General features: G+C 43.7%; 1 protein-coding gene across 1 annotated transcript in view; it reads left to right on the top strand.

The window, feature by feature from the left end:
• LOC137429336 (nebulin-like) overlaps nucleotides 1-27,034 on the top strand; it is a 289,229-nt gene that overhangs the window by 34,313 nt on the left and 227,882 nt on the right. Inside the window, exons 17-26 of the mRNA XM_078779632.1 lie at nucleotides 4,059-4,166; nucleotides 4,283-4,594; nucleotides 6,433-6,639; nucleotides 12,069-12,173; nucleotides 12,309-12,416; nucleotides 16,242-16,553; nucleotides 17,194-17,400; nucleotides 17,533-17,637; nucleotides 19,472-19,579; nucleotides 20,432-20,743. Coding sequence (XP_078635758.1) covers nucleotides 4,059-4,166; nucleotides 4,283-4,594; nucleotides 6,433-6,639; nucleotides 12,069-12,173; nucleotides 12,309-12,416; nucleotides 16,242-16,553; nucleotides 17,194-17,400; nucleotides 17,533-17,637; nucleotides 19,472-19,579; nucleotides 20,432-20,743 — 1,884 coding nt within the window. The remainder of the gene's footprint in view (nucleotides 1-4,058; nucleotides 4,167-4,282; nucleotides 4,595-6,432; nucleotides 6,640-12,068; nucleotides 12,174-12,308; nucleotides 12,417-16,241; nucleotides 16,554-17,193; nucleotides 17,401-17,532; nucleotides 17,638-19,471; nucleotides 19,580-20,431; nucleotides 20,744-27,034) is intronic.

Consider the following 27,034-nt stretch of genomic DNA (forward strand, 5'->3'; position numbering starts at 1 on the left):
GATGTATCTAGAATGGCACTCGGTAGAGCGCATACCTCCGCCAGGTTGAACAGTATATTTTGTATCCAAATCTTTCCAAATCTTTCTGTCTTCTACCGACTCCTCTCCGGCCTTGCTCCCCCAGCTCTCTCTGTGCTCTGTCCCCCCAATATTCCTTCAGGTCGCACAAGATCTGCCTGCAACCCTCTTATGGTTAAACTGCCAAAGTCTAGGCTCTCTGCTCACCTTCACTCTTTCATTCCCCTTTTCTCCCGCCTCTGGAACAAACTCCCCCACTCCCTTCAATCCCACTCCTCCCTCCAGGTCTTTAAAACAGCTGTTCACCACCATCTCTTATCTTCCCCCATCGAAAACCTTGATCTTTTCTACCCCCGGTAATTCACCCCAGAGTCCTTGCAGTGTTCATATGTTTTAATCCTCTCCCACCTCCCCCCAAGTCCTCCCGATGTCCCTGCTCTCAAATGTTGTGTTTGTGTCCTTCCCCTTCTTCCCCCTCTCTTTTGTGTCCTCCCCCCTCTCTCCCCATCTTGTCTGCCGCTCCCCTTGTTTTTTGTGTTTTGTGTGTCGGTTTGTCTTTTTGTGTGATTAATGTTTGCTCTTTCACGAGCCTCGATCTTGTATACAAAAAAAAAAAAAAAAAAAAAAAAAAAAAAAATGATGGGCCGGATCTGGATCGGACCTGAACCAAAATCGATTTGGCTTGTTGGTGTCACCTAACCAACTCATCCACAACTTTTTGAAATATTGTGACATATACATACATGTACATATATACAGTGTCTATAGAAAGTCTACACCCCCTTTCAAAATTTTCACCTTTTGTTGCCTTATAGCCTGGAATTAAATTTCATTAAAACAGGCTGTTCCGAACTTAAGAGCGTGACCAAGGGTTGGCGTCAGGAAGGGCATCCGGCCATAAAAACATTGCCTCAAACAGGGAACCATGATTGTCATGGGGCCCGCAAGGCTAACCCCCGCTCTAGCGGGGAAAATGGCCTTAAACGATCATTCATTCATTCATTCAGGCTGTTCCGAACTTTATTTACACATCGTAACCCACAACTTCCAAGTGAAAAATATATTCTACATATTTTGGAAAATTAATTTAAAATACAAAACCAGAATATCTTGGTTGGATAAGTGTCCACACCCTTGAGTTAATACTTGGTGGAAGCACCTTGACAGCAATTACAGCTGTGAGTCTGTTGGGATAGGTCTCTACCAACTTTGTACACCTTGATTGAGCAATATTTGCCCATTTGTCCAAACAAAACTGTTCAAGCTCAGTTAAGTACGTGGGGAGCGTTGATGGACAGCAATCTTCAAGACAGGCCACAGATTTTCGATTGGATTTATTTAGGTCGGGGCTCTGACTGGGCATTTATCCCAGGTCGGGGCTCTGACTGGGCATTCAAGGACATTTATCGTTTTGTTCCTTAGCCACTCCAGTGAAACTTTGGCTGTGTGCTTTGGGTCGTTGTCATGCTGAAAGGTGAACATCCGTCCCAATTTCAGCTTTATTGCAGAGGGCAGCAGGTTTTCCTCTAGAAAATCTGTATTTTTCTCCATCCATTTATCTTCTATCCTGACAAGTGCCCCAGTCCCTCCTGATGAGAAACATCCCCATAACATGATGCTGCCACCACTATGCTTCACAATCGGGATGGTGTTCTTTTGGTGATGTGTTGGGGTTGCACCAAACATAACGTTTTGCATTTAGGCCAAAAATATCCATCTTGGTTTCATCAGAACACAAAACGCTTTGCCACGTAGCATCAGAATCTCCGGAGTGGTTTTTTGCATACCTCAAATGGCACTCAAGGTGGGATTTTTAAGTAATGGCTATCTTATTGCCACCCAACTGTACAGGCTAGACGTGTGGAGTGCTTGGGATATTATTGTCACATGCACACAGTGACCAATTTTTCCATAAAAGCTTGTAGCTGTTTCAAAGTTGCCATTGACCTCTTGGTGGCCTCTCTGATCAGTCTCGTCCTTGCTTGATCATCCAGTTTATCACATGGATGGATGGCCTGACCTAGGCAGGGTATTGGTGGTACCATACACCTTCCAGTTCTTAATGATTGTCTTGAATGTGCTCCAAGGGCTATTCAAGGCCTTTGAAATATTTTTATACCCATCCCCTGATCTGTGCGTTTCCACAATTTTATCCCAGAGATCTTTTGAAAGCTCCTTGGTGCTCATTGTTGAGTCTCTGCTGTGAAATGCACTACCCAGCAGAGGAAACCTCCAGGAACAGCTGATTTAATTATGATTATGATTTAATTATGAATCACTACAATTTCACACAGGTGGAGGCCTTGGTATGTGATTGGAACTTGGTATGTGATTTTCAAGCTGATTGGTTACACTTGAGCTAATTTACAATTGCTATTATAAGGGGGATGGACATTGATGCAACCAAGATATTCTAGTTTTGTATTTTTAATTAATTTTCTGAAATTTATAGAATTTGTTTTTCACTGTAAATGAAGGTGGAAAAAGTCTGATTTAATTCCAGGCTATAAGGCAACAAAAGGCGAAAATTCTGAAAGGGGGTGTAGACTTTCTATAATCAGTGTGTGTGTGTGTGTGTGTGTGTGTGTGTGTGTGTGTGTGTGTGTGTGTGTGTGTGTGTGTGTGTGTGTGTGTGTGTGTGTGTGTGTGTGTGTGTGTGTGTATGTGTGTGTGTGTGTATGTATGTATGTATGTATATATATATATATATCAAATGTAATTTCAGTTCTCCAGCCTTTTTAATGAGCGCACGTAATGACATCACCGCCATGTACGTACGCCCTACCTGTCAAGCTCTCAGGAGAACCATCCGACAGAGCATAATTTTGATCTTAGTTCAGATACTGTCATCAATGTATGAAAAACTCAGTTACCGAACTGGTTACGCCCTGTTGGGGCTCATCAGGGCAACGCAGTGAGTCCCTGCATACAGTTATGACTGAAAACCTTTCGGTTATATACCAGTTATTATGCGATTTCATACCATCAGTGGTGAACCGCCATTAAGGTATCCCATCCAGCTAGGCTGTACCTTAATGGGAGCGATAACTCAGGTCAGTAACTGAGTTTTTCATACACTTATGACAGTATCTGAACTAAGATCAAAATTATGCTCTGTCGGAGGGTTCTCCTGAGAGCTTGACAGGCAGAGCGTGCATACATGGCGGTGACGTCATTACGTGCGCTCATTAAAAAAGCTGGAGAACTGAAATTATATTTGGATTGGTTTGCTCCCGGCTGCATCCAGGCGATTCCATATAATGAGTGGATACCAGAGATAATGTGCCGTGTGGCAGACAGTGCTTATCGCTCCCATTAAGGTACAGCAATAGCTGGATGGAATCACCTCAATGGCGGTTCACCACTGATGGTATGAAATCGCATAATAACTGATATATCTATATACGTGTATATATATCTATATACGTGTATATATATCTATATACGTGTATATATATATATATATATATATATATATATATATATATATATATATATATATATATATATATATATATATATATATATATGTGTATATATATATGTGTATATATATATATATATAGTTTTTTATATATATATATATAGTTTTTACCGCCACGTTTATATATATAACCACGGTGATGGTTTTTTATATATATATATAGTTTTTGGCCCCATCTTTCAATGGTGAAGATTCACTTAAAAATTAAAAAAATTATTGTATCGATTCGGATTCGGATTCAGATCTTCATCAAATTGTAATCAATTTGGTGTTGCTACACACCCAACCTCTCCAGAAAAATTTCTTCCAAATCCATCCCCAACTTTTTGAGATATCCTGCTGACAGACAAACAAACAGACAGAGTGAAATGAAAACATAACCAAAGGTGGACAGAGGTAACCATACAGGATCGAAGGTCATCTGGGAAAATGCTACTGTATTATCTGCTCATTTTAAACATTTCTGCTTGTACCAATGATCCTATGAAAAGCCTGCTTTTTACGATGCTATGAGTTCATAGGTTTTTTCTCACATTTCTTTTTAAATAACTTGCAGAATTACTACAAATTGAAGTCGCTTCATGAAAGAGACCATGGATATAACCTAGGAGCTGATGCCATCCCTATCAGGATCGCAAAAGCCTCAAGGGACATCTCTAGTGATGTAAGTTTTAAGCTTGGGGTCCATGCAAACTACATTTGTTCATTCACTTGTTTATGACGTGAAAATGATCTTTCGATTCACTCTGAGCAAATGTTTTCCTCTGTACTGTGCTACAGTACAAGTACAAGCAGGCCTTTGAGAAACAAAAAGGACATCTCATTGGAGCCCAGAGCCTGGTAGATTATCCCAAATTGGTCCACTCTATGAAAGTCGCAAAGATGCAGAGTGAGCGCGAGTACAAGAAGGCATATGAGAAAGAGAAGACCAAATACCATTCTCCTCTGGACATGATTTCTGTAGAGCTGGCGAAGAAGGCCCAGGCTTTGGCCAGCGGTACTGACTACAAGCACCTGCTTCATCGGTACGTGTTGCCGCCAGACAACATGACTGGTCAGCTGGCCAAGATGGCCAACGATCTCCAAAGCGATGTGAGTATCTGGGAACATTTTCCAAAAAACTAAATGTGTCATCCATTGTGTGTATGCATATATATATATATATATATATATATTAGTATCTGTAATTTGGCGCTCCAACCTAATGAGTGAACGTCATGACGTCATTGCCACGCATGTCTGCATTGCCTGCAAAGCTCCGGAGGGGCCATCTAGCAGTGCGCCATTATGGATGTTAAATTCAGATATTGTCACAAGTGTATGCAAAACTCACAGTTACCGACCTGGTTTCACCCTTGTTGGGGCTTCATCAGGGCAACGCAGTGAGCCTTCCATACACGTGTGACTCTGAAAACCTTTTGGTTTTTATATCAGTCATTATGCGACTTCATACCATCAGTGGGGAACCGCCAGCAAGGTGTCCCAAACAGCTACTGCTGCACCTTACTGGGAGCGATAAGCACCGCCTGCCACACGGTAACGTTATCTCTGGTATCCACTCACTATATGGAGTCGACCTGGATGCGGTTGGGAGTTACTAATTAGTATCTGGAATTTGGCACTCCAACCTAATGAGCGGACGTCATGACGTCATCGCCTCGCATTTCCCCCATTGCTGCTTTTGTGTGCACCTTTCCCCCTGCCCCCCACCTTGAACATTAAAACCTTTGAGTTCCCTCCCCCCTTTTTTGCATGATCCCACTTGTGGCTTGTAAATAATGATAATAAATTCCTTGTTGACATTCCTAATTCAATCTGTCCATGCCCATCATTTCCCCCATTGATCCAGCGCTCTTCACACTTAGGTCAGCCCAGGAGATTATAATTCTCCGACTAATTGGCTTGTCAGTCTGATATGCACCCTGCGGTTTAAGGCTCGCCTGAATTAAGATCTAATTAAGATAAGGGTCGTGCATACCGAGGGTGCGTTCCCCGGTTGGAAAGTCACGTGGCACAGGTAAACGGTAAGTCAGATGGAGATCCAACACACACACACACACACACACACACACACACACACACACACACACACACACACACACACACACACACACACACACACACACACACACCTTATCCATTTATTATAGATACAACCGTTAAAATCATTATTTTATTTTAATTGAATTACATACTTGAACACTGCGTGGGGTAAGGTGTTCTGTGAAAGTTTTTTTAAAAGTGACAATAAACCGAAGGTTAAATTTTTCATCACTGGAAGTTAAATGAAGTGCGAGATCAAGGGGAACTTACGTGTTTCAAAGGTTTGTTGTTATACTCGTATGTGAAGAAAGGAGACTTTTCATTAATTCAGACATTGCTCGAATAATTTTATTCATGGAGAAAAACATGCATGAATGAATTGTTTGCCTGACCGTTTGCCTTGTATTCTTGGTCTGAGCCAAAGTGGAATGAAAATTCATTCATCTATTCTATCTTCTATCTATCTTCTATATATCGATATTTATCTATATTTTTATTATTTATCTATATATATAAAAGAAAGTTTTTGTTTGTTTCTTTGTTTGTTTGTTTGTTTGTCTGCACACGTTAATCTCCTGAACGGTGAAAGATAGGAGGAAACCTCTGAAACAATAAATGTTGGGATGGGCCCCGGGAAGGTTATAAGGCTAGGTGGCGAGGCCGGTCGAGGCCGCTTCGGCCAGGCTGGGCCCATTTCGCAATTAAAAGCTGAGCTGAATTATAGTAGTCAATCTTCTAAGGCCGTGAGTAAAAGCTGAATTATAGTAGTAAATTCATTCAAAAAGAACCCGGGCAACGCTGGGTGCTTTCGGCTAGTCCACTATAAAAGATGTCTGTTGTGTTCCTCCATGTTCTCGAGTGTAAGTTTGTTGCGTGTACCTGAACAGCTTCTGTACAAGGCCGACTTCAGCGAGTGCCTCCAAGGAATAGGATGGATTCCTATCGGCTCGGTGGACTTGGAAAAGGCCAAGAGAGCCGGAGCAATTCTTGATGAGAAAAAGTACCGGCAGCCTCCGGAATCCATTAAATTTACCAGCATCACGGACACGCCGCACATGCTCATGGCTCGCAATGCTTATGATCACGCAAGTGATGTGAGAACATAATACCTTGTCTTGCTCTTCATTTTGGTTTTATACTTGTCAGATTAATTTCCATCTTTTTCACCATTTTTATTATTCTTATAATTCAATGTTTTTCTACTCTGTATGTACAATTGTAGTTGAAGTACAAATATACTCAGAGATTAGCGGATGGTACAGGGTCTCCCAGCTGAAACATTGACGTTTCCCCGACGTTCCATTGAACCATTTCAACCATTTCAACTATTTAAACCTTTGCCAATGTTGGACAAAAGTCATTGTGCTCAAACAAACTGGCATTGTGCTCAAACAAACCACTTTTTTCAAATTTCTAAAATCCTCAATTTTCATCCGATTGACTTGAAATTTGAAAAGGATTTACATATCGGCAAACTGAATTAAACCACCAACTATTTTTGAGATCAGCATAGGCCAAAAGGTCAACATAGGCCAAAGGTCAACAACAATTTCAAATTTCAAAAATCCTCAATTTTCATCGGATTCACTTGGAATTTGAATGTGCTTTTCATATCGGCTAACTGAATTCAACCATCAACCATTTTTGAGATCAACATAGGCCAAAAGGTCAACATAGGTCAAAGGTCAACCACTTTTTTTCAAATTTCTAAAATACTCAATTTTAATCCGATTGACTTGAAATGTGAATAGGATTTTCATTTCAGCCTACTGAATTCAACCACCAACTATTTTTGAGATCAGCATGGGCCAAAAGGTCAACATAGGCCAAAGGTCAACAACAATTTCAAATTACTAAAATCCTCAATTTTCATCCGATTCACTTGAAATTTGAATGGGATTTACATATCAGTTAACTGAATTCAACCAACAACTCTTTTTGAGATCAGCATCGGCCAAAAAGGTCAAAATAAGCCAAAGGTCAACCACTTTTTTCAAATTTCTAAAAGCCTCAATCTTCATCCGATTGACTTGAAATTTGAATTGGATTTTCACATCAGCGAACTGAATTCAACCACCAATTATTTGTGAGGTCAAAGGGATCCTCTCCTGAGTGCCATTCTGCTTTATCCTCTTTTGCCAAGTGTCGCTCTTTGAGTGATTTTTCATTTGTCTGTCTGTTTGTTTGTCTGTCTGTTTATCAAATGCCCACAGGTCACAATTCTAAACCGATCATCATGAAACTTCACCAATTTGTAGAGGTCGTCACAACTGAGAAGCCTATTCATGTTGAGGTCAAAGGTCAAAACATCTTGAGGTCGAATTTCTAAAATCGTCATTTTTCATCCGATTGACTTGAAAGCTGAACAGGGTTTGCATATTGGGTCACTGAATTGGGGAAAACAACTATTTGAGGTCAAAAGGTCAACTCGAGATCAAACTTCTAAAATCATCAAATTTCATCTGAAAAATATAATCAATTTTCATCCGATTGATCTGAGCTTTGAGTAAGTTCATCAATTTTAATCTTAATGAAATGGACAAGTTGATGTATCCATGGCAACTTTTTTGGGGGGTGGGGGGGTTGCAAGTGTCGTGCCTTGTTTTCATTTTGGTTTCTACAAAACTTTTCCGTAATCATTGCAGAAAAAGAGAGGTGGTTTTGATTGCCTTCTTCATGTGTTTGTAACCAGCGGGCATTACAGATGATCCAAACACCACCACCATTGAGCATCGGGTTTAGCAGACGTTATCATTCTATATGACCATTCAATCGCAATTTATAATGTTGCTCAGACAAAACCTTAACACACATGGCATGAAAAATTAATAAATGAAGACATACAGTCACGTGAAAAAGTAAGTACACCCCATGTAAAGTTTTGACTTTTTCAACATATTTCAACATACAGCTATTTGATCTTCATTTAAACAGTATCTATAGATAAATGTGATCTAATTGAACAAAAAACAATGAAAAATTGACTTTGCAATAATTTATTCAACAAAAAATTAACAGAGATGCCATTTCCTTCTGTGGAAAAAGTAAGTACACCCTTGGCTCTAATAGGTGGTATTGCCTCCTTTGGCAGAAACAACCTCAAGTAGGCGTTTCTTATAACTGTCTACCAGTCTCTGACATCGACTGGGAGAAATTTTTGCCCACTCCTCCATGCATAATTCTGTCAGCTGTGCGATGTTTGAGGGGTTTCCTGCATGCACAGCTCGTTTCAAATCCCCGCACAACATTTCGATGGGATTTAGATCCGGGCTTTGACTTGGCCATTCCAGAACCCTCCATTTCTTTCTTTCTAGCCATTCCTTGGTGAATTTACTGGTATGTTTAGAGTCATTGTCATGTTGCAAGGTCCACCTACGGTTGAGCTTCAACTTTCCGACGGATGGCCTCACATTATCCTCAAGCACCCTCTGATACAATGAAGAATTCATAGTGGATTCTATGATGGTGAGCTGACCAAGGCCCTGATGCAGCAAAGCTGCCCCAAACCATAATATTTCCACCACCATGCTTTACAGTTGGTATCAGGTTCTTGTGGTCAAATGCTGTCTTTGGTTTTCGCCAAACATGTCTTCTGGTATTGTGGCCAAATAGCTCTGCCTTTGACTCATCTGTCGAGAGCACATTGTGTCAGAAGTGCCTGTATTTGCCTAGGTGTTCATTGGCAAACTTTAGTCTTGCCCTGATGTTCTTTCTGGACAGCAAAGGTTTCCTCCTGGCACACCTCCCATGTAGATCAAATTTGTGCAGCCTCTTTCTAATGGTGGACTCGTGCACTTTGACATCAACAGTGGCAAGAGCTACCTGTAGGTCCCGTGATGACATTTTGGGGTTCTTAGAGACTTCTTTCAGCATCTTGTGGTCTGCTCTCGGGCTGAACTTGCTGGGGCGGCCTGGCCTGAACAAGTTGTCAGTTGTTTGGAATCTGCTCCACTTGCAGGTGATCTTCCGGACAGTCGAATGATTGATTTCAAATTGCTTGGAGATCTTTTTGAATCCCTTCCCAGACTCGTAGGCATCTATAACCTTCTTTCTGGAGGCCTCAGAGAGCTCTTTTGATCTAGGCATGATGACACCGCACACTTCAACAACAAAGACCAAACCAAACTAAATGTCTGAGGTTTAAATAAGACAGGTTCCTCTAAGATCCTCTCTAACGATGTTATAATCATTTGCACCTGAGCTGGTGCACCTAATTCTAATTTTAGGTACTAGGGCATGCCCGTACTATATATATATCTAAAATTATATCCCCCCCCTCTATTTACATGAAATGGTTTGGTCCATTCGCAAAGCCAAAGCGAACGGCTTGCGAGTACGGTGACAATTCCCCCCCTCTATTTACATGAAATGGTTTGGTTCATTCGCAAAGCCAAAGCGAACGGCTTGCGAGTACGGTGACAATCCCCCCCCCCTCTATTTACATGAAATGGTTTGGTCCAAAGCGAACGGCTTGCGGAGTTTGGTAAATAAATATCTATAGCTCGGTAACTACTTCTCCGATTAATATGAAACCTTGAAAAGGCACATCCTCGGGTCCCCAGCAATATACCTGGCAAGTTTCAAGTATATCGGACCCGTGGTTGTCGAGAAACAGCGGTCACAGACAAACGACACACACACACACATACACACAGAGATTACTGGAATTATAGATAGATTTGATGTAGTGATGGGCATGATGTTCAATACAGTAGGGGTGTACTTACTTTTTCCACATGCAAAATTTGCATTTATGTTTATTTAAATTATACAATGGACTACAAAATGTAAATGTTTCATGATATTTGTTATATTGTATCACCTTTATCTATCAATATTGTTGAAATGAAGATCAAATAGCTGTGTGTTGAAATATGTTGAAAAAGTCAAAACTTTACATGGGGTGTACTTACTTTTTCACGTGACTGTATAACCTGCACATCGATATAATAAAGTAAAGCAGGACTTGTCCCTCTGTCCCTGAACTACTCCCTCAGTTTTGGGGCTAGCCCTGCCATACATTCTGTGGAACCTTTTGGGGTCCCAGCGGGTGTCCTATGGACAGGTTTCATAAAATTCTCAATACAATTTTGATTTTGAGTTTCCACCCGTACAAAACTGCTCTCTCTCCGCATGTAAACACATTAATGGGTTCGGCATTCACAGTTTCACCATCTACCGCATGTGGAAACATTCACTGGTTCGGTGATATCTCAATACAATTAACATCAATATAGTCAGGTTCACTATGTTAACAAATATAATTTCGTTCAAAATTTTGGTAGATTAGCAAAACTATACATTTCTGGAATACTCAGAGCATGAGGAATCCAAAAATTAATGTTGGCATTTGTATAGACACCTTTGCGAAAATGACACTCAGGACAGTGATGAAGAGTCAGGTTCACTATGTTAACAAATATAATTTCGTTCAAAATTTTGGGAGATTAGCAAACCTGTACATTTTTGGAATCATCAGAGCATGGAGAATCCGAAAATCAATGTTGCCATTTGCACAGACACCTGCATGGCCGCCATTTTGGATTTTGAAAATGGCCGCCATAAAATACATATTTTGCGCGATCTCGGCTTCTAGTCAACCTAGAAACTTAATTAAATATGCTAATCCTATGTTTTCTGGGTCAAGGAATCCAATAAAGGCCTCAAAATAGTGCTCAGGATTATAGAAAAGCAACAAACAAAGGTAATTGAAAACCATTGTCTTTATATTTGTGATATAACTGTATTACATAATACATGATATTGCAAGTCCTTTGAAGTTATAGGTATGGGTTTATAAAGCAAGAAAGCAGCCTTGGTAGTATCAGATTGAACTATAAGTCCTATACACAGGATCTACTAGGTCTATACCGTTCAGGAATATGCTTTTACAGATCTTCATCACTGTCCTGAGGGTCATTTTCGCAAAGGTGTCTATGCAAATGCAAACATTAATTTTTGAATTCCTCATGCTCTGAGTATTCCAGAAATGTATAGTTTTGCTAATCTACCAAAATTTTGAACGAAAAAACATAGTGAACCTGACTAATACCTCTCTATAATATTAAAACTAACATCAATTTGCAAATTCAAATTGGAGGCAAACTCTCTCCATAATTTATAAAGTCATTGCCAATCACGTCTTTCATGCATGATGACAGCTGTAGCCAATAACTCTTCCTTATCCATTACAGATGTTTGCAACACAGTTGTGGTGAACAGCTGTGAATTATTGGCCACAACTGCTGGCATGAGTGAGACATGATTGGCAATGATATTCTTTGCTGCAGTTCCGTCTTCGATATTGCATTTCAGTTGATTTTGCTGTTTATTCACTTTACAAGTTATTCTTCTTGAACTATAACTATTGGATGACATTCAAGAGGACTAAATGCAATAAATTGCAAATACACTGTGGATTAAATTGTGTCACAAATTTCGGCAAAGCTAACGAGAGACATGATGTGCTTGGAATAGATTATATTGTTGTCTAAAGCCCCATACGTGTTCAAATCTTCCGCAGATACTATACAAGGCAGAAGGAGAAGCCGCTAAACATCATTTCACGATGACCTCGGATGTCCCTGCACTGTTGCAAGCAAAGGTCAATACCTACAATGCGAGTGATGTAAGTGTTTTTTTATTGTTTTTAAAATTGTATGGTAATTTTGTTGATCTCACCTTGTATTACTTTGTAAAATGAATAACTTCTAATTATATGCTCAAAGCAATCTCGATAATAGTTGTTTTTGGGGAATAACAGGTTTATTACAAGCTCAAGTGGAACGACGACAGAGACAAGGGTCATGACATCAGAGCTGATGCCATCCAAATCAGGGGTGCAAAGGCCTCTCAAGACATCGCCAGTGATGTAAGCATGACATGAAACTTTGAGTGCAGTATATATATATTGTTGCGTTCCCTGGGTGAACACCCCTGGGGACGGATAGCCGATCGAGCTTTTACTCCAAGGCGTTCAACCCAATGGCGGTATGAAAATGCGTGGGGAATGAGGGTAGCGAAGGGTAACGAAGCTCTTACCTTCACGGACCCCATTGGACGTCTTCGACTCTGCGATAATCAATTCAACCGACACGGAATTATAATGCAAAAATACCGGCTTTATTGAAAGAAATGCCGGTAACAAAAGAATGCATGGTAAAATATTTAATCCTAAACGGAGCACTCCCGCACGGACCCGTGTACAACACAAGGGGAAAAATAAATGTGAAAATAAAGCGTGTTTGTTTTGGTACTTAGCTCTGAGCGTCTCTTGAACCCCATCGGGAATCGTCACAGCCCCCGCATCCTTGCGCGGAAACAGCACACTGGTTGGCGCGAAGTCCATGCACGGTAACAGCACTCTGGTTGGTGCGAAGTCCATGCACGGGCACAGCACTCTGGTTGGCGCGAAGTCCGTGCGCGGGAACAGCACACTGGTTGGCGCGAAGTCCGTGCGCGGGAACAGCACACTGGTTGGCGCGAAGTCCGTGCGTGGGAACAGACCCTAGCGCGCTGTTCGGTCACTCCAGCCACACTCGTCCTCGTCTCTGCTCCACACAGCACCGCTGCCGCTCTGGTTCACCCGGTAAGGCCCTCGACCGTCATGAAACTATGAGCGCTATAAAACGTTCACATGCTCGTGAAGACGGCCCACACGCAAGAGCACAACTGTGACTGCACGGCACCAATGTTCCAACACAAGAGCTAGTAAATATCGACCGTTTGCTATGGAGGCCAGCCCGGAGAGAGAGAAAATGTCGGGACACAGTCTTTACGTATTCAAGGCTCTGACGTCATCCGACGACGTCTGCATGCCCACTCCTATCAGAGAGTCCCATCTCACCGCTCTTGGTGTCCTGACCAATCGTTCTTCAGGGCGTGGCCTCACGCCCCTGCTGTGCCTTTGTGATCACCAGATCGGTGGTATCATTGGTGGTGCTCAATGTCCTGTTTCCGGTTGGTTTTTATGTGGTGTCTTAATGCACGATTGCTGGCTTGGCTATGTGTGTGTGCTGCATAAGGAACACAGGAAAAGATTACAGAGGCACTTAAATACAGGGGATTAATTACCCTTTTTTTTTTTTTTTTTTTTTTGTATACTGAATCGAGGCTCGTGAAAGAGCTAACATTTATTTCACAAACAAATCAACCAGACAAACAAAATATACAAAAAGAGGGAGCGGAAGACAATATGGGGAGAGAAGGGGAAGCACACAACCACAACATTTGAGAGCAGGGAGAAGTGTGGGAGGGAGAGGGCTTGGGGGCAGGAGGCGTGGGAACGGGAGGGGGCGGGGGGGTTGGGAGAGGTATAAAACACAAGGGGACCGAAATTAGCGGGGGTAGAAAAGATCAAGGTTTTGGATGGGGGAGGATAAGAGATGGTGGTGAACAGCTGTTTTAAAGACCTGGAGGGTGGAGTGGGATTGAAGAGAGTGAGGGAGTTTGTTCCAGAGGTGGGAGAAAAGAGGAATGAAGGAGTGAAGGTGAGCAGAAAGTCTTGATTTTGGCAGTTTAACCATAAGAGGGTTGCAGGCAGATCTTGTGCGACCTGTAGGAATATTTGGGGGACAGAGCCCAGAGAGGGCTGGGGGGGCAAGGCCAGAGAGGAGTCGGTAGAAGACGGAAAGACCACCAACCTGCCTGCGGTGAGTGAGTGAAAGGCCCTTGGAGTTAGCTTCATCGCGGGAGATTCCAATGATTCTGAACGCTTTGGTTTCAACAGCGCTAACTAATTAACATAGCCCCACCCCTGGTCATGGGAACAATTATACACTTACACGACATATGGTCCAACGGATTCCCTAATTGTGGTAGTTGGGGGTTCTTCTTCTTCATCGTGACATGCGGACCATGGTAATCTATATACTTCTACCTGGACTAAGGTATTTCACGGCCTACCCCCCACAAACACAACAATATATATATATATATAAACGCAAGGTAGGATTTTGGGACAATTCTCGCACGTACCTAAATACCTGCGCCACCGCGGAAGCAGGGAAGCAAGCCTCGCACGAGCCACGTGTAATTTGGGTACACCGAGCGGATTGCGTACCACGTGGTCCGTGCAGTTACCATTGGTATTGGAACCCAATTAGAGCGGTTCTATTCGTACCACGCTTAGTCAATGATGGAAGGGACGAGATGGTCGAATAAAGGAAGAACACGATTTAATTATTATTTACACTTATATGTACAAGTCGGTAGAAAGCAGAGAGACACAGAGCAGCCTTAATCAGTCATATGTAAATTCCCAGACACGGGCCCGATCACACTCACAAGGGGGAAATGAAGGTAGGATGATGTTCCTCGCGGAACGGTCGTCCAGGAACGGCCCCGCCCGGCATGGCTCTCCCCGATTACAGCACGTCCCGTGATGAAGGCAAGTAGGCGGTGGAAGGGATCCTTGTAGCGCGTCTCTCGAACAAAGGGTACAGCAGGCAGGAGGGAAATGTACGCGTCTCTCGCCGGCTTGGCGGTTTTCCACAGCGCGTTTAGTTACCAGCGCGCTATCACTCGCGTAACCCAATAGAGGTTCTGCCTCAAGCTCAACCGAGCGTCCAATTTGGTAAGAGCGCTTATAGCTGGGTTCATGCGCGTCTTCTCTCAGAACTCGTAACTTGCTCACACTCGACTCTCACAGAACTCTCAACTTGTTCAAGCGCCTCCCTCCACAGAACTCTTCAACTCTCATCAAGCGCCTCTCCCATAACTGTAATAACTTGCAAGCTCACCCCTTCGCAGAACTGCACACCCCGAGCTCATAACTGACGTCGGGGGCTTCGCGCAACGGGTTATATGGCGAACCCCATTAGCCCTATCGAATGTTCCAACCACGCCCTGTGAACCAGTGCCGCAGCCACTCCCTTTGAGCCCTGATTGGCGGCTCGCGCTTACCGTCAGCTTCTCCTCCGCCCTGCCTTCGGTCTTGCCTCGATTTGCTAGGCCTGCCTCATGTTAATTCGCGCCAAAAAGCCAAAGGCGGCATAAGGAGGCGTAAGGCGGCATAAGGCAATAGAAGCGGCATAAGGCAATGAAGGAACCTAACTCTCATTATTCTACTCAACGCCAAACTAACATAGGAAAAGGACTATGCTCACACATACCAAGAAATAACTGAACTATTGCGAGGCTACATGTTGTTGTGTGACTAAACTATGAGGGGGAAATTAACCTTTATTGTACAAAACTCAAAACCGCAACAATATATATATATATATTACTATTTGTCATCATTGTATTTATATAAATATGTATTTGCTGTTAATTATATCTGATGCCTTTTGAAGTTGCATGGAACTTAAAGGGGAATTAAAATGAAACAGCAAGCAGCTATTATGTACCAAGTATATTCAGGTGTTGTTACCTCAGGCTGATATATTTCACTCTGGAAATATTCATTGAGAATTTACATTTCACCTGATGTTCATAGGGCTGCACCAAGTTTGTAAAAGTTCCACCAAGTATCATGTGACGATTATATAGACTCTGGGTAATTAGAAGTGCGTTGCTTGTGCGTTCATTGGCTGTGCATATTATGTTCCTGAGAAATTTTTATTTAACCCCAATACGTTTCTCGTAAAAAGAGGGATCCCTTGCCTTGGTAAAGTGGGGATTAGCAAGCCAATACAATTAATATTATATTAGCAAGCATCTTTCACCGATTAAAAATTAAATTGCTGTGTTACAGTACAAGTACAAGCAAGCCTATGAGAAACAGAGGGGCCATCATATTGGGGCCCTGAGCATGGAGGACGACCCCAAGCTGGTCCACTGCATGAAAGTGGCCAAGATGCAGAGTGAGCGTGAGTATAAGAAGGCGTACGAGAAGGAAAAGACCAAATATCATACTCCTCTCGACATGATGAATGTAGAGCTGGCGAAGAAGGCCCAGAGCTTGGCCAGCAATACTGACTACAAGCACCTGGTTCACCGATACGTGATGCCACCGGACAACATGACTGCACAACTGGCCAAGATGGCTTACGATATCAGCAGTGATGTGAGTGCAATCTAGCAAAAATTAATTTTTTGCAGCAATTTTTTTTTAGTGTTTTTGCTTGTACATTATAAGATCAAATGTTTATGATGTAATTCTCCTACAATGTTTGTAATGGTGTCACTCTAATAACTGGTAAGCCTTGCAAGCTTTTATTAATTTTAATCCACACAAATAGGGATGGAGTCCTGTACCCGCATTTTGCTGAGTGAAAGTTGTTACGTGTACCTGAACAGCTTCTGTACAAGAAAGAAAGAAATCTATATATATAAAAGAAAGTTTTTGTTTGTTTCTTTGTTTGTTTGTTTGTTTGTCTGCACACGTTAATCTCCTGAACGGTGAAAGATAGGAGGAAACCTCTGAAACAATAAATGTTGGGATGGGCCCCGGGAAGGTTATAAAGCTAGGTGGCGAGGCCGGTCGAGGCCGCTTCGGCCAGGCTGGGCCCATTTCGCAATTAAAAGCTGAGCTGAATTATAGTAGTCAATCTTCTAAGGCCGTGAGTAAAAGCTGAATTATAGTAGTAAATTCATTCAAAAAGAACCCGGGCAACGCTGGGTGCTTTCGGCTAGTCCACTATAAAAGATGTCTGTTGTGTTCCTCCATGTTCTCGAGTGTAAGTTTGTTGCGTGTACCTGAACAGCTTCTGTACAAGGCCGACTTCAGCGAGTGCCTCCAAGGAATAGGATGGATTCCTATCGGGTCTGTGGACGTGGAAAAGGCCAAGAGAGCCGGAGCCATTCTTAATGAGAAAAAGTACCGGCAGCCTCCGGAATCCATTAAATTCACCAGCATCACGGACACGCCGCACATGCTCATGGCTCGCAATGCTTATGATCACGCAAGTGATGTGAGAACAGAATTTTATTTCAACGTATATTCATACTTTCGTTTATTCTCTTATGATGTGTTCATATAACACGAAGCACTTTCTTCTTTGGGGGGCACTGCGTTAATAAATGCACTCGTACAATATTTGCAGAGATTGTACAAGGCTAAAGGAGAAGAAGCCAAACATTGCTATACCCTGCCTCATGATGTGCCTGCTCTTATACAGGCCAGAGTCAATTCGTACAACCTGAGTGATGTAAGTATCGTCACGATGTTCACCCGAACCAGTTAAGTAAATAGGTCTTGTAACGGTATTATTAAAATTTATTGTCCCTGAGGTCATCTGCATGACTTGAATTGCTTTGCTCTACCCCAAGTATTAGTTCCCAAGGATGTGAGCAATAATATACTTTTTCATCTTTACATGTCACATAACAGATGCATAAGGGTGAATGGAGAAAGTAAAGGCAGGAAAGGGGTGTCATATGGAAAAAACAATGATTGTTGGTACCTTTAATTCCTAATTAGCCTTGCTCATTTCTGAGGTTGTGTGTGTGTGTGTGTGTGTGTGTGTGTGTGTGTGTGTGTGTGTGTGTGTGTGTGTGTGTGTGTGTGTGTGTGTGTGTGTGTGTGTGTGTGTGTGTGTGTGTGTGTGTGTGTGTGTGTGTGTGTGTGTGTGTGTGTGTGTGTGTGTGTGTGTGTGTGTGTGTGTGTGTGTGTGTGTGTGTGTGTGTGTGTGTGTGTGTGTGTGTCACATAACATTTTTACCATATGAGCTTTTGTCATCAAATATCAACAAATCTTTATTATTAGCAAAGGTAACCATCATTTCCGGGCAACACGGTCCTGGAGTCCCTCCCACCTCCCCAACCTCCTCCCTTCCCTTCCCCCTCTCTCATCCTCCCACCCTACCCCTCCCTCCACACTCACAACCCACCCCTTCTGTTCCTTTGTCCTCCACCCCGCCCCCTCCCGACGCCCATCAACTTCCCACCCCCTCTCTCCGAACTCCCATCCCTTCCCTTCCCCCTCTCTCATCCTCCCACCCTACCCCTCCCTCCAGACTCACAACCCACCCCTTCCGTTGCTTTATTCTCCACCCCCCCCCCCTCCCAATGCCCATCCCCTTCCCTTCCCTTCCCTTCCCTTCTCCCACCACAGCCCCACCTCCCTCCAGACTCCCAGTCTCCCTCTATCCGGACTGATGAGAATTCTAAGAGGGGGCGGCATATATATAGGGAGAGAGGGAGAGAGGGAGAGAGGAGAGAGGGAGAGAGGAGAGAGGGAGAGAGAGAGAGGAGAGAGAAGAGAGAGAGAGAGAGAGAGAGAGAGAGAGAGAGAGAGAGAGAGAGAAAGAAAGAAAGAAAGAAAGAAAGAAAGAAAGAGAGAAAGAGAGAAAGAGAAAAAAGGAAAAAGGAAAAAAAAAAGAGCGAAAGAGAGAAAAAAAAAAAGAGAGAGAAAGAAGTGGGAGCAGAGAGAAGTGGAAGCAGAGAGCAGAGAGGAGGGGTGGAGGAGCGAGGAACGGGAGGGGTAGGGAATGGAGAGGGGGGAGATGGAGGTGGTGATGGGAGAGGGGTGGGGGAAAGAGAGGGGAGAGAAAGAGAGAGAGAAGGTAGGAGGGAGAGAAGGGAGGGAACTAACCCTTCTCTGAAACCACTTCACCGATCGATGTGAAACCTGCATGCCAGGTAAAAATGTGATACTTGAGAACAGCTGAAGGGATTTAAATCAAACCTGTTTATTTTTAGGGCAGCCAACGTGGGCATCTACCCGTTGTCATGGGCAGGGACTACGTAGAGGCATATTTGCGACGCATTCACATTGCTCTAGTTTATTTATATTCTGATTACTGTATTGTACTCTTCATTTTAATCTTAATTTCAATTATTGTACACTTTAAATGATAATTGTAATGGCTGTTTACGATAGCTATTTCAATTACCCATGGCGGTGCCAAGCTTACACGCAAAAACATCATCAATGCACAATACGATTCTCACATATTTTTCGATTTTTCATGCTCGCTCGATATACCTTTGGAATGTTTGTGCTTCGTTTAAAATCTGTCTTGTTAATTTTTTCCGTTTCAGGTTTATTACAAGCTCAAGTGGCAAGAGGAAAAGGACAAGGGTCATGACCTCAGGGCTGATGCTATCCCCATCAGAGTAGCAAAGGCCGCAAGAAACATCATCAGTGATGTATGTCTGTGGATTGGGGTCAATGTTTATCTGAAATCTTGTCTTTAAATACTCCTACAACACACTTAAAAGGAAGGTGGGGGCACAGTCTTTGGACTTGGCGGCCGTTAAAAGGGAATTTGTTAATCGTATACAGTTCCCAGTTGAACTGGAAGATGTATGCACTTTTTTTCTTCCTTTTTTTTGTATACAAGATCGAGGCTCGTGTAAGAGCTAACATTAATCACAAAAAAACAAACTGACACATAAAACATGAGATAAAGGGAGCGGGAGACAAGATGGGGGGAGAGAGGGAAGCACACAAGTATTACATTTGAGAGCAGGGACATCGGGAGATTTGTGGTAGGGAGAGGGCTTTGGGGGAGGCGGCATGGGAAGTGGGGGGGGGGGGGGGGGGGGGGGGAGGGTGGGAGAGGTAGAAAACACATGGACACTGCTAGGACTTCCAGGAAAGAAGTTGGTATTTCGAAAAAGTGGATCTGGGGTGAATTAACGGGGGTAGAAAAGATCAAGGTTTTGGATGGGGGAAGATAAGAGATGGTGGTGAACAGCTGTTTTAAAAACCTGGAGGGATGAGTGGGATTGAAGAGAGTGAGGGAGTTTGTTCTAGAGGTGGGACAAAAGAGGAATGAAACAGTGAAGGTGAATGGAGAGTTGATTTTGGCAGTTTCACCATAAAAGGGTTAAAACCATAACCTGCTTTTTAACCATAACCTAAAACCATAACCTGGTTAAAATTTCACCATAACCACTTCCTGCTTTATTTCTCATTTTGCAAAAAAATATTTTGCGTTGGTGTACCTTACATCTCAATGTGTCTTACCCTCCTCTTCTTCTTGTCCTGTGTTACAGTACAAGTACAAGCAAGCCTTTGAGAAACAGAGGGGCCATCATATTGGGGCCCTGTGCATGGAGGACGACCCCAAGCTGGTCCACTGCATGAAAGTGGCCAAGATGCAGAGTGAGCGTGAGTATAAGAAGGCGTATGAGAAGGAGAAGACCAAATACCACACTCCGCTAGACATGGTCAACGTAGAGCTGGCAAAGAAGGCCCAGGCTTTGGCCAGCAATACTGACTATAAGCACCTGCTTCACCATTACGTGATGCCCCCAGACAACATGGCTGCACAGCTGGCCAACATGGCCTCCGATCTCCGCAGTGATGTGAGTGCAATCAAACACACTCAGGAGTAAATTTTGCACCTTTAACATGTGATAAGGAATTTCATTTAACTAGTACACCCGCAGACTCAGGGAGGGGAATGAAGGGTCATTCCTCTTTGGGGTAAAAATATTAGTCGATCTATGGTCGGGTCTCAAGAACATTGGGTGTGTGTTCATTAACCAAGTTTCTTCCAGAGAGATCGCCAAGTGGTTTAAGCATTTGAGCAAGCACTCCATTCAAAACCGTTAAGGAACGGCTGGCTTGGCAAGCACTAGCTAGCTGCTTGGTAAATGAGCACACCCGGTCTTCTCCCTTTCAGTTTCGTATGAAACGGCAGGAGCGAGTTTCAAAAGTTCGCGAAGAAAAATGCCACGGTAGCGGCAGAAAGTGCCATGTTATTACCCAACATTTGTGGGTTATATAGAGTACAGTAGATCTTCGCTCAGTTCTGTAACTAAACTTTACTTCACGGATGTCGGGATTCCTCGAAATTTCTTCATTTAATGTTATAAAGAGCATGAGCGACTGTTTAAAAAGCTAATCATACGTGTGTTTGTGGTGTATAACAATTTTACTTCCTGTAGAAGCCGTTGCTCCCACAGAAACGCCATTATAACTATAAGCTGTTACAAATGTTCGTCTTTCATTAATCATCCACTTTCTAAACTCCCCCCTTGCCCCTCCCCTCCTAAACTCCCCCCTTGCCCCTCCCCTTCAAATCTCCCCCCTAACCATCCCTCTCCAATTCTCCCCCCTCCCCCCTCCTCCTCAAAGCTGCCTCCTCACCACTTCGTCTCCCTTCTACCTCATACCTCCACCTCCCCCAACCTTCTACTTTCCTCTGCCCCCCCCCCCTCAAACAACCCCTCACTGTGCCTCTTCCCATCACCATCAAACCTTTCGTCCTCCTCATCCTTCCCTTTCTTGTAACTCTTGTGTAATCTCTGAAAAACAATCAACTGCTCTCCCTACCTCCCCCTCTCATCCTTCATCTGACCCTACCCCTCCCCTCCCCTGTCCTGCACCCGGTGCTCCCCCTCTCCTCATTAACGGTATGGACCTCAAACATCCGGGGCCTTCGCTCAAACTTGACTGATCTCTCCATACAGCTTGCCTCTGACAATCCAGACTTGATCTGCTTAACAGAAACTTTCCTCCTTCAAGATGTCTCTGATTCCTTAATATCTCTTCCTCGTTACTCCCTCCTCTGGTATGATAGACCTGAGCCTCGTCCTGGTGGTGGGGTTGCTGTCTTTATCAAAAACTCTCTTCCTCACTCTCCTTGCACTGCCCTCTCTCCGCCCAACCGCCAGGAGTACCTCTGGCTACAGCTTCCTCTGCGCTCCCATCTTTTGTTCAAATGTGTTCTGTACCGTCCTCCAAACAGTGATGACTCCATTTACATTTCGCTGTCTGACAACATGGACCAACTTCTATCCACTCATCCCAACTCTCTCTTCCTCATATGTGGCGACTTCAACTGTCATCATGCCAGCTGGCTGGGTGTGGGTTCCTCTCTCACCAGCCATGGCACCTCAGCAAAGGACTTCTGCGACTCATTGGGACTGACACAATCTGTCAATTTCCCGGCCCGTATCTCAGTCAATGGAGTATCTTCTCTTCTAGACTTGGTTATGACTAACTTCCCTGCTAATGTCTGCTGCTTTTCTTCTGCTCCAATCGGTTCTTCTGATCATGTGCTTGTTAAAGTGGACATCTCTCTGGCCATTCTCAGAGAGCTTCCTCAGCGTCACGAGTCTGGCATTTCACTCAGGCCGACTGGCACGGTCTGCAAGCAGCCTTCAATCATCTGGACTGGTCTCCCATCTCTACTGCCTCTGACATCAGTTCTTCCTGGGAATTCTTCCAAAGCAAACTGCGCTCTCTCATGCACAGATTTATCCCATCTCGTCTTCAGTTGTCTTACCCTTCCTCCCGTCCATGGTACACTGAATCTTGTGGTGAGGCAGTTGCCCTGAAACAACTTGCCTTTGCCTCTTGGAAGGCAAATCCAAATGAAGGGCACACACTTGTTCCGAGCTTGGTGGAAGGAACTGTCTACCCTCAGGAGTGCCAGGAAGCACCATCTCTCTACACTCAAGAATGAACTCTCAAACCTGTCTCCTTCCTCCAAATCCTGGTGACGTCTGGTCAAATCCGTTTCTGGTGTTTGTTCCCCCTCCATCCCCTCCCTTAACTCAAATGGCTACACAGTTGACACCACACTTGACAAAGCCGAATGCCTCAACTCTGTGTTTGCCTCAAATTCTTGTGTCCCAAACCCATCTCTCTCTGTTCCCACCTAACCCAGTCGAACCCAACTGCTCCTGGATCTGTGTCCTTCTCTCCTGACAAGGTGGAGAAGTTTCTGTCAAACCACGACTCTGATTCTGCACCTGGACCAGACGGCATCAGCCCACGGGTCCTAAAATCCTGCTCTGCCACTCTATCTCACCCTCTCTCTGTTCTTTTCACCCTCTCTTTTGCTCAAGGTCATCTGCCAGCATCTTGGAAATCAGCAAACATTGCCGCTTTACACAAAAAAGATGCAAAAACAGATCCTTGCAACTACAGACCAATCAGCCTGCTCCCAATTATCAGCAAAGTCATGGAATCCATCATTGCTTCGGATATCAAATCCTTCCTCTTCTCCAATGGCTTGATCTCCGATCATCAATTTGGATTCAGACCAGGTCATTCTACTCTGGACAGGCTGCTTCTGCTGTCTCAACAATGGATGGAGGTCCTCAATGCCAAACAGGAAATCAGAGCGGTCTCCCTTGACATATCACGTGCCTTCGATACGGTCTGGCACCCAGCTCTGCTCACCAAACTCTCCTCCTATGGTATCCATGGAAATGTCCATGCATGGCTTGCGGACTTCCTCTCTGGTCGTAGTCAACGTGTGGCCCTGGATGGATTTCTCTCATCTCCCCTTCCTGTTCAGGCTGGAGTTCCCCAAGGCAGTGTTCTGGGCCCTGTGCTTTTTCTGGTCTTCATCAATGATCTCTCCGACTCTCTGGAAAATCCTCTGTATCTCTTTGCTGATGACTCCACTCTCTGCCGCTCCATTCCTCATCCCTCAGTTCGGTCGCCTGCAGCCTCCTTACTCTCTGCAGACCTGTACAAAATCACAGACTGGTCAAACAAGTGGAACAAGTCTTTCACCCCTTTCAAATCTCACGCTCTCACTATGTCTCTCCGAAAAGACCGACTGGACAACCCTCCCATCTACTTTCTGAACTATCCTCTCCAAGAAGTTGTGTCACTCAAGCTTTTAGGTCTCACTATCTGCCATGATCTTTCCTGGGAAAACCACATTTCCAATCTGGCCTCCAAAGCCAGTCGCCGACTGGGCATCCTCCGTCATGCGAAGTACTTCCTTGGCACACCTGAGCTCCTCACCACATACAAGGCTTTCATCTGCAGCTCAATGGAATACTGTTCCCCCCTCTGGGCCGCTGCTCCTGCCTCACACCTAGCTCGGCATCACGTTGTTGAAACCAAAGCTTTCAGAATCATTGGAATCTCCTGCGATGGAGCTGACTCCGAGGGCCTTTCACTCACTCACTGCAGGCAGGTTGGTGGTCTTTCTGTCTTATACCGACTCCTCTCCGACCTTGCTCCCCCAGCTCCCTCTGTTCTCTGTCCCCGAAATATTCCTCCAGGTCGCACAAGATCTGCCAGCAACCCTCTTATGGTTAAACTGCCCAAATCTAGGCTCTCTGCTCACCTTCACTCTGTCATTCCCCTTTTCTCCCATCTCTGGAACAATCTCCCCCACTCCCTTCAATCCCACTTCTCCCTCCTGGTCTTTAAAACAGCTGTTCGCCACCATCTCTTATCTTCCCCCATCCAAAACCTTGAACTTTTCTACCCCCGCTAATTCACTCCGGATCCACTTTTTTGACATTCCAACCTCTTTCCTGGAAGTCCTTGGAGTGTCCATATGGTGTTGGCTTAGTGGTTAGGGTGCTGGCTTGGGATCCTAGGATCCCGGGTTTGAATCCCGGTTGATTGCTGAATTAACGCCAGGGGGGTTGACTCAGCCTGTCATCCTTCCGATGTCGGCAAATTGAGTACCAGTTCACTGGTAATTCACTGTGTGTCGCAAGAGTCGACTAACAGGGTTGGTGGCAGGAAGGGCATCCGGCCATAAAACATTGCTTCAAAAAGGGGACCATGGTGCCCGAAAAAGGCCAACCCCTGCTCTGCAGGGAAAAATGGCCTCTAAAGGTGGTTCTTTTCCACCGCCCCACCAAGCCCTCTCCCTCCCACAGTTCTCTCGATGTCCCTGCTCTCAAATGTTGTGTTTGTGTCCTTCTCCCTCTCTCCCCATCTTGTCTTCCGCTCCCCTTTTTTTGTGTTTTCTGTGTCGGTTTGACTTTTTGTGTGATTAATGTTAGCTCTTTCACAAGGCTCGATGTTGTATACAAAAAAAATAAAAAAAGAAGCTATTTATACACGTTATCACTGCAGGAAAAATGCCTTGGGGAAGTGGGACATTATTAGTATTAATATTGTTATGTAATAACATTAATAATATGTGATTATCATTAATTTTATTATTCAAAGCGTCTTTGGAAATACGCCACGATAAAGCTAATTTAACATTTATATACACCTCAACGTGCAACCCCATTGAAGGCAATGGTGGGCAAACTCGCTCGGGGGAGAAAACCCCCTTGGTGAGGGGGGCAAATGAATGCGCTGCAACCTTCATTGTGTAACCCTTCGTCATCCTGTCAAGTTTGGTTGAGATTGGATAAGTAACGACGGAATGTATTGGCGTCAAAAATTCATCAGACAGACACAAATGGCGTATTTTAGTATGATGATAACTGACGTAGTTATGTCGAAAATGCAAGCACATTGGACATCTTGATGCATCTTTTCATGTTGCAAGGCATCTGTATACGGACACTTTCGGGATGAAAACGGTGTGCATTAAAACATGTGTGCATTGACTATTATGGGAGTTATGTCACTATCCACCATGAACATACTCTGCCGAGATGGTTCCGAGGCCTACCAGTTCACTGGATGAACAATGCATTTATTAACTGATAGAAAAATAAGAGTTTCGACTGACGTACTGGCCATCTCAGATGCTATTATTCTTTCATTATTGGACTGGGAAGTTTGCCATTGCTTTCCCAGTGGGGTCGGTATCTGAGCCTGTATTCACCATACTAATATGCAGAGACTCAAGCAGATGAGCCATCACAGGACCCATGACGTCACGTTATTCTTCATTATAATGCTCAGTGACACCCTCAGATCTGGCTTTATCCACATAAAGTTGATTTTGTTTGTCTGTTTGTATGTATGTATGTCCCCTCAAACGTATACCAATCAAAGCTGAGGATCTGGTCACATGACAGGGTGATGTGATTACGTCTGATGTCATTACGGTGGAAGGCTGGCTGACTCTCCACACGACACCATTTTGATTCCAATTTCGTTCAAGCCGAACATACCATCGAACCTGTCATATATCACAATCGCCATGCTCTACCTTTACGTTCTTCATTCTGTGTGAAACACAAACAAACCGATTGTTAAAGCGATCATCAAATATCAAAAACATCGGCGTTACCGGTCTTCCAACAATACGTACGTATAGGCCTCAGGCATTGTGACTCATCTTTGGACAAATTAAGCCCAGGTTTCTTCATACAGTAATGTATTACTGTATTAGTATCGTTTCAGTAATATCGTTTCAGAATGTATCGTTTCAGTAATATCGTTTTTGTAATAATAATCATAATAATAATAATAATACAGTAAATATAACCATAACACTTTAATCCCAAAGTGGTGAATGGAAAGTTGATGGATTGAAGCGGTGTATGGTTCATGATCAATGATCTAAGGCCTAAGCGGTGTTCGGCACTAATATTAATAACCGAGGAAGTAAGCAATTCACCTCTGTTTTTTTATGGTAATATCATTTTCGAAATAATGATAACGTAACGTTAATATTATAGTAAATCTAATCATAACACTAATCCCTTCGTAGTGACTGCAAACGTACTGGAAGTTAAAATATATCATCGACATATTAAAGTAGCGGCAGTTTTGTGTCCGTTAGGTCATTACGTCTATGATGTCATTACGACGGCTGACTGCAGCGACCGACATTTTAATTTACAAGTACACCCGCTCACTACGAGAGTGGCAGGAAGGGTCATTCCTCTTTGGGGTATATAGATTACAGTCGATCTATGGTCGGGTCTCAAGAACATTGGGTGTGTGTTCATTTACCAAGTTTATTGTGGAGAAACTGC

This window comes from Myxine glutinosa, chromosome 6 (genome assembly GCF_964187855.1).
Source record: "Myxine glutinosa chromosome 6, kmMyxGlut1.1, whole genome shotgun sequence".
Lineage (NCBI taxonomy): Eukaryota > Metazoa > Chordata > Myxini > Myxiniformes > Myxinidae > Myxine > Myxine glutinosa.